Source organism: Triticum aestivum, chromosome 2A (genome assembly GCF_018294505.1).
Source record: "Triticum aestivum cultivar Chinese Spring chromosome 2A, IWGSC CS RefSeq v2.1, whole genome shotgun sequence".
NCBI lineage: Eukaryota > Viridiplantae > Streptophyta > Magnoliopsida > Poales > Poaceae > Triticum > Triticum aestivum.
Genome location: NC_057797.1, coordinates 34,326,599 through 34,334,303, shown reverse-complemented (window position 1 = coordinate 34,334,303; position 7,705 = coordinate 34,326,599). Strand labels below are relative to the sequence as shown.

The window sequence follows — 7,705 nt, the reverse complement described above, 5'->3', positions numbered from 1 at the left end:
TCTCCCCGTCTCCCTCCGCCGCCGGCCTCCTTCGGCGCTCCCTCTCCGCCCCCGCCCCCTATCCGGCTAATCGTCCGCGGTGAAACTCTCCTCGACCTCTCCAAGGTTGCTTCTCCCCCTCCCTCTCTCCCGCCGTGGGCACTTCTCTCTAGCCCTTCCCGTGGAAGACAATTTCGCGTTTTTACCTCTAGCGGTTCTCTGAGCGTCGGATCTGTGGTGGGGAATCGGGGGATCTGTATGCATGTATGTCTCATGTGGTGGTTGGTGAAGCTGCAACCTTGGTGATGTAACTGTTGATGGTTGCTGTTGCTCGTGTTGAACTATGCAAAAATTAAAGGTTCTGTTGCTTATGTCGAAATCCTGTGAGGTTCTGCAAACTAATTCTTGAGAGACCGAACCTTGAGTGGGCGGAACTCTCACTTCCACGCGTACATCATGTTGACTAATTAAGAGCCTAATGATTTGATTCTGCAGTTATGTGTACTTATATGTACCTATGTGCGGTAGCGTCTTGAGGAACAGTTTCTTGGGAAGTAAAGCTTTTCTGATCCTGCAGGAAATTAACAAGGAGTTCGGCTCTGTCTTATTTACCCTTGAGATTAACAAAGAGTTTGCTGCATCACCAGTGAACGGCTCCCCCAAATTGGCGAGGTGAGCAGCCTACTCTTTAAATTCTCCATTTTCTTTTCTCTTCCATTTTCTTTTCTTGATGAGGAAATCAAATCCTCCATTTTCTTCTTGTGCTAGCGGACTGATTGTGGCGAGCAGGAGTTGGAAGGTGCAGATGGATCCTGTTGAGATTCCTGGGGGGTACGTAAGATTCGGTTTCTTTAAATTCCCCACATTGATATCACGCACTCAACCTGCACGTACGTACGTGCTACTTCCCATTCATCTTCACTTTGATTGTACTGATTCTGATTGTCGATGCCACTAATTTCAGGGTCGATCCCAATCCCAACACACCATGTGTGTATGGCAAGATGCAGACGCATTCCCAATCCCCGCCGTTGCAGGCAGCAGACTCCGTATCCAGGGTGCTCGACGACGATGACCTCCTCATCGAGATCATTGTCCGACTCGGCCTGCCCACCACCCTCATCCGCGCCATCCTTGTCTGCAAGCGCTGGTTCTTCATTGTATCCGATAAGGCCTTTCTCCGCCGCTTCCGCAGCCTCCACCCGCCCCGTCTCCTCGGCTTCTATGTCTCCACCAGGTCAACTGATGAGCTCTCACTAGTCCTGCTCCGCCCGCGCTTTGTCCCGATGCTGCCTCAGCCCCTGGAGCTTGCCACTGCTGTCCGCCTGGCTGAGAACTACAGTCTGGAGACCTATGACGAAGAACTTGCATGCGTTTGTGAGTGCCAGAACGACACCATCCTTCTCCATGGCTTCCAAGACAAGAGCATCTTGTTTGGAGTGCACTGGCCGCTGTGCCCGGAGAGAGGCGTTGTTGCACCGCCAATCACCCCATATGAAGAATTTGATGGCACTGCAGCCACTTGTGCCCACTTCCTCTTGAAGGAAGAAGGTGACGGTAAGAACCTGACCTTCATATGGTTCTCAATTGGTTATCTCATAGAGGGAAAAGATTATTCTATAAAATACAAGGCGCACATATATATGCTACAAGATGGTCTTTGGTACTGGCGTTCCTCAGCAGCGGCAGTGCTCCCTTCTCCGTGGCCGGATCCACATCCTCTGTTGTCTGGCAATAAGATCTATATGGAGCACTCCACGAGCATTGCTGCATTGAATTTGACGACTTCAAACTTCTCCACTATTCCGCTCCCCGAAGGAATGGAGCGGTATGTTTGTGAAGATATGATGCTATCACGGGCCAATGATTCAGGGGTTTATCTTGTACATCTTGAGAAACTGCAGCTTCGCATCTGGCTCCACACGGGGGGCAACAGTGGCGGCATGAGAAACTGGTTGCTTTTGGATACAATTTGCTTGCGTGAGATGTTGGATGCTTTGGGGATGGCTGATAATGAGCAGCCTACTCTTTTAGACACATTCCAAACAGGGGATAATCTCCAGTTTGTGTTCTTCAAGATAGGCCAGTCTGCACTTCACTTGGATATTAAACGCCGGGAGCTGCGTAAGGTGTATGAAGTGACAGAAGATGAACGAACTTTAGAACGGATTTATCCTTTTATGATGACATGGCCACCCACATTTCCTGTGCTCAAGAATGATCCTGCAAGGTTTGTCTTTTGCCTTTGGGTGATCTATACATGTTGAGAACTTGAGATAATAAAAAAATTCACTGTGTTTTCTATTATATTTTGTTTCTCATATACATTATACCTATTAATGGATGGATTTGTAGTTATGATCAATACGTCATCATAATTTTTTTGTTCCTAGATATAATAGGCTGCATTGATCATGCTTCATTACTTTTGTAAGTGGTTCGTCTCATATTCCATTGCACTTTTTCGCAGAACTGTTGAACATGTCGGGTACTATATGATTAATTCCATAGGCTATTTTTGGAACTCCAGTGTTGTGCACCATATGATTGATTCCATGCATAGGATACATTAGGAACTCTAGTTAAGCAGCCTTTTAATTGATAAACTATGAAGGCAGAATATTTCTGTTCTGTAACTTGTCATTTAATCTATATGCTGGAACATATATGTCATATTGACTTGTGGTTTCCACATAATACTATTTGATTACCGTTGTACTACCTTGTCTCTTGTGTTTGACTCTACCTTCTCATTCCTGATAATCTTATTTGTCCTGATTACTTAATTTCCTTTTTCTTTCTAGTCCTAATAGAGCTGTCCTATGAAGAACAAGGGCCTCATGAAGAGTTGTATGGCAACTGGCAAGGGCATGCCTGGCATCATGGAAGAGCAGAACGACGTAGTAGTACCGCCAAGACCTGTTTTCGAACTGGTATTGCTACCTTCTTTTTCTTAGAAAATGATAAATCACAAGTTATCTAGAGATTGAAAGGATTGGTATGTTTTTTCAAAGTTTATGTAATAATAATAATCATATTCACTTCGAAAATCAAAATGTTTGAAGTGTTCATGCAGAACATATACTAAATGCTTTGATATCACTCCCAAACGTACCAACTGATTGTGGAGGGGCAAAGCTCACCCAGGTAATGTACTTGTTAGATTGGATTTATTATACACTAGTTGTCATATAGTAGAACTGTTTCGTGGAGATAAAATCAACAGCGATATGCCATGATTTAAGGAGACTAACTGGAAGGCAAATGATAAGCTTGAGTAGCTTCAGAAAGAACCATGACAAGAGGCAAAAAAAAATTATTTTTACCATCGATAAATGGTAGAGGAATAAAATATAGATGAGCTTGCTTCTTTACATGAAAGTAGGTTATGCATACCGCATAAAAAGTTAAAGGTGTACTGCAATTAATAATCTATGCCAAAGTAATAATAAAAGCTAAACAACTACCCGGTGAAGTTAGTTAGAAATAATAAAGAGGTAAATGACTATCTAAACTCAAGATGGACCTCATGGTGAAGTCAGTTACAAGCAAAGATGTAAGGTAAATGATTCATTTCGCCGAAACTTCCACCGCCTTATCAGCTCAGGTGTTGTTGTCCTCCACACTTTTCTCTCCTTCCCCTGAAACGCCATACCTTGTTAACCGCATCATGCGCGTTCATGTACTGGTCAAGTGCAGTCATCTCCTTCTGTTTTTAGAGAAGAGGCCATTACAGGCCTGCTATTTTGTTGAAGCAAAGGTTCAACGCTAACACCAGTAACACCAATAGCTCCGAAGCCAGAAAAACAGAACCAGCGGCACAGGCAGAACGCGCCACCAAAGAGCAGAAACACAGCAACAACTTCTGAATGAACGTTAAGTTATGATGATTTAGATCCATAGCTCTCGAGTTAGAAAAGTACATAATTCAAAGAAAAAGAGCAGAAACATGCACAACAAGCACACCAAGGCGCTAACAGCCAGACCACGCCCACGCGCACACAGCCAGAGCACACACACATGCGAAAACAGGACACAAATCATACTAGGAGGAAGAACCATCAAGTTCCAATGCGCTTATTTGGTCAAGAACCTCCGCTGCCTGGTGATGATTCATGGCTTCCACCACCTGGCCGGGACACCGTTGCCAGTTTGGTGGTCTCATCAATCGCTGGCTTCTTCAGAGCTTCGTTCTCTCTCTTCAGCAACATGTTTTCTTCTTTAAGTACCCTAATCTCTTCACGCAGCCTATCATACGAAGGCAATAGGCTAGGAGGTATGGAAGTTAATGGCTCAGTTCTTGCTATCCTGTATGTGAGAAGGAAGCACATGCATATAGTGTTTTTGTCAGACCATATAGGAAAAAGCAAGGATTGTGTTTTTGCATGTATGAATAGCAATGTAGGGATACCAAACTGGAAAAAGCAAGGATTGTGTTTTTGCAAGTATGAGTAGCTATTAATGTTCTTATATAAAAACAATGGGATGAAAGGCTTACCACTCATGAATGACATCTGAGATGTGCTTCGCAACCATCTTTCCGGCGGTAAGATGTGGTAGGTGGCCCTTGGTCTTGACCTCTACTAGTGTGATTCTAGCATTCTTCATCTGCTGCATCATATAGTTTTGAGCAAATGTTGATGCAACAGTATTGGCACTTGTGCTAATGATGGTGCATGCAGATGTCACAAGTGGCAGCATGGGGCACAGGTCTGTGTTGAATACCATCGTCGCCATTGATTTAACAACATCTCCGGTCGTCCTCGACAACATGTGTTTAGTTTCAGCTTGGCGCTGTCTTTGGTGTTCCCTGGAAGTGCAATCTCAATATATGTTTCCACAAATTTCTTGTAATCCACTTCCATCAATTTAAGCCTCTCATCTGCCCTTTCCCTTGAATACCCTATCATGTAATCAGGGAATTTGTCTAGAGCGCTGCATCGTGTGCATAAAAATAGGATCAGCAGGCAGTATTCACAATGGAATGCTATTTATATGGCCAGGAACAAAATGTGCATTGGTTACCTACCAGGGGGCAGTGCCGATAAGGACGAGTTGGCTAAACAGGTCTCTGTGCCGAATGGAAGCTTGTAGGCCTACCAGTCCAGAAGTTGAATGGCCAACAAAAATGCATGTATGGATACTGTAGTGTTGGAGGATAGATACAATGTCCTCTACATATCCATCGATTGTTTGGTATCTATCTGAATATTTGTGGTAATAATCCTTACCAACTTTTCCCGAAAAGGCAAGATCATACGTAAGAATACCACTATGAATTTCTGAATCTCTCAAGTTAGAAATCACCTTGTGCCAAACAGACTTGTCACAACCAAAGCCATGTGAGAGGACTAACAAGGGCTGAGCCCCTGGGGTATACTTCACGTTCAATGCTTTTATGAGTTCGTGCCCCTCCAGTCTTTGCATGCTTCTCCGATCCTGAGAAATGGGAGTAAGTCTATGAGTCATCATACTGAATTAGTTACTTAATACATAGAAAAGTAGTTATACTGTAATTCCAGTTCCAACAATAATAGAAGAAACAATATGATACAAGAGAGAACTAGTGATTAGGAGCAGTGTATATTGTATAATACTTACTATGGCGGGAGTGAAATCGTCTCCTCGCACGTCACTTCCATGGAATGATGATGATGATGGTTGAGACATCGTGGAATCTGAAGCATGAGAAAGTATGTGTTAAAGATCATATGGGTTAATCTGTACTTGCAAAATCATATGGGTTAATTAATATGTGGTACTTCTGGTGTAAGATCTGCATAAATTGGTCATGACAGCTGATAAATTTAGTTTCAAGGAGAAGCAGTCACCCGGATTTGAAGAAAGTATTAGGGTAAATACAGTGACATATCACATATGTGGAAAATTGTATTTACCGCATTAGGGTAATCATTATAAAATATATTTCTTATCATATAAATTACATGAAGGAAACAATATCAGCATACACACTAAATCTTGAGGAACCAAAAATTAAGAGGTGGTTAGTAGGCATTGGTTAGAGGATTTCATTGTTACAAGGGTGCATTGCACACATTTTTTGACGGGCCAAGGCGGAGAAGCCTCATGGAGCAATTTGTTTTTATGAAAAGTCCACAAGAACCACACATGCATGCAAGATTTCCTGCTATCCTAGCCTTCCATCGCATTATTTGTCCTATCGATATGATAATGCTTGCACATATGTGATAATTGATTACACTAGTAGCTAACTCATAGCCTCAAAGGTGATTGGACAAGCAACGTACAAGTCTATGGACAAAGCCACAAAATACTAGCTTCCTCATGCTGTGATATTCATGCCCAATCAAATCAATCACGTTCAGTTACGTTCATTCACACCATGTCTCTCTAGCTTTTTCTTTACTTTTCTTTTTGTGTGCGTAGGGTCTTTCATATCCCGTCTTTCCTGTCAGTTCAAGTTCCCTGGACGTACATATACTTTTACTAAGCATCTGTTTTATCAGCTTAACTTTAACTATTAACCATCGCAACTCATCGCGGGCTGAAGGGCACAACAGCAGTGTAGCCAGCTTAATCAAGCATTTCAGTCAAGTAGTCAGCCTAATCAATCAACTGGTCAACAATCTGTGGTTCTAACTAGAGTGTAAGCTAGTACGAAATCAGTGTGGTTTTAACAGATCCTAGCATGCATGCTAATTAATCAACCGTACCAAACTAAACTGAAGTTATTGATGATCGATTCAAACCACAATAGAATAGACTACCTTAGCTGACATGTATAGTTGGTTAAAAAGACGAAATTTAATACTACTAGGCAAGACCTTCAGTTTTGATAGAAACACAAGACCTTCAGTTGTGATATCACACAAGATCCACAGATGTCCCTGGACCCTGGGTCTTACCAAAACAACTAAAGAAGGACAAGAACAGAACAACTTATAAGCTGGATCACAGACCACGGTGCGTTGGACAACCGGTGGCGGTGGTCGCATGTGTAGGTGGAGTGTAAGCTAGTATGAAATCGAAAAATGATCTGCCAAGAGCAGACCCTAGCATGCTAATTCATCAACGGTACCAAACTAAACAAAAGCTATGTAAAATCGACTCAAACTACAATATAATAGACTACCTTTAGCTAACATGCATGAACTTAGTTACAGAAAACCGAAATTTAATACTACTAGGCAAGGTCTTCAACACACAAGACCATAGATGTCCCTGGACCCTGGGTGTTACCAAAACAGATAAAGAAGGACAACAACAACAACAACAACTGATGAACGGGGACCCTCCTAGCTAGGAACACGACCACGGCGTGTTGGACAGCCGGCGACGGTGGTCGTATGCATGTGTAGATAGCAGGTACCCCGATTAACCCTCGGATTTGAGTGAAGGGAAACCAAATAGTGCCGAGGGGAGTCTATAATCTATAGTGAGAAGGAATAGCTCTATACCTGTCTAGACAAGAATAACCGAGTCTCGAAGGGGTTGCCGGAGCCGGGGAAGAAGCTCCGAATTCGGGGTTGTGGTCGCTGGATCAGTTCAGTTCGCCTTGCTCCTGGCCCGAGATGAGGTTCGCCTTGCTCGCGGCGGCCTTCGACGGCAGTGACGGTTTGGGCGTTAGTGGTGTTCGTGTGGGCAGGAGGGAGAAGGGAGTAATGCTACACGTACAAACGAGTTACAAGGTTTTATAAAAATGATTAATTTGATTGCGTGTAACTCTTTGTATGTTTAGCATTAT

At 43.1% G+C, this 7,705-nt stretch overlaps 2 protein-coding genes across 3 annotated transcripts; one reads left to right on the top strand and one right to left on the bottom strand.

Moving 5' to 3' along the window:
* LOC123187214 (uncharacterized) lies at window positions 1-3,081 on the top strand (the record flags this gene model as incomplete). Its single annotated transcript, XM_044599014.1, is given in 5 exon segments — window positions 1-105; window positions 557-651; window positions 769-810; window positions 944-2,209; window positions 2,784-3,081. Coding segments are annotated over 3 exon segments (1,314 nt in total). The 3' UTR covers window positions 2,806-3,081.
* Window positions 3,082-3,925: 844 nt separating this feature from the next.
* Window positions 3,926-7,705, bottom strand: LOC123187215 (probable strigolactone esterase DAD2). 2 transcript variants are annotated; one of them, XR_006493867.1, is made up of 5 exons: window positions 7,419-7,699; window positions 5,581-5,657; window positions 5,009-5,418; window positions 4,478-4,914; window positions 3,926-4,287 (listed from the first exon to the last, which is right to left on the bottom strand). XR_006493867.1 is itself a non-coding variant. In XM_044599015.1 (4 exons), the coding sequence occupies exons 2-4, from the start codon at window positions 5,647-5,649 to the stop codon at window positions 4,665-4,667; spliced, it is 729 nt and encodes a 242-aa protein (XP_044454950.1). In that variant the 5' UTR covers window positions 5,650-5,657; window positions 7,419-7,705; the 3' UTR covers window positions 4,300-4,664. The 2 variants fall into 2 exon arrangements, 1 of the variants encoding a protein (XP_044454950.1); XM_044599015.1 differs by lacking the exon at window positions 3,926-4,287 and having other exon boundaries at window positions 4,300-4,914; window positions 7,419-7,705.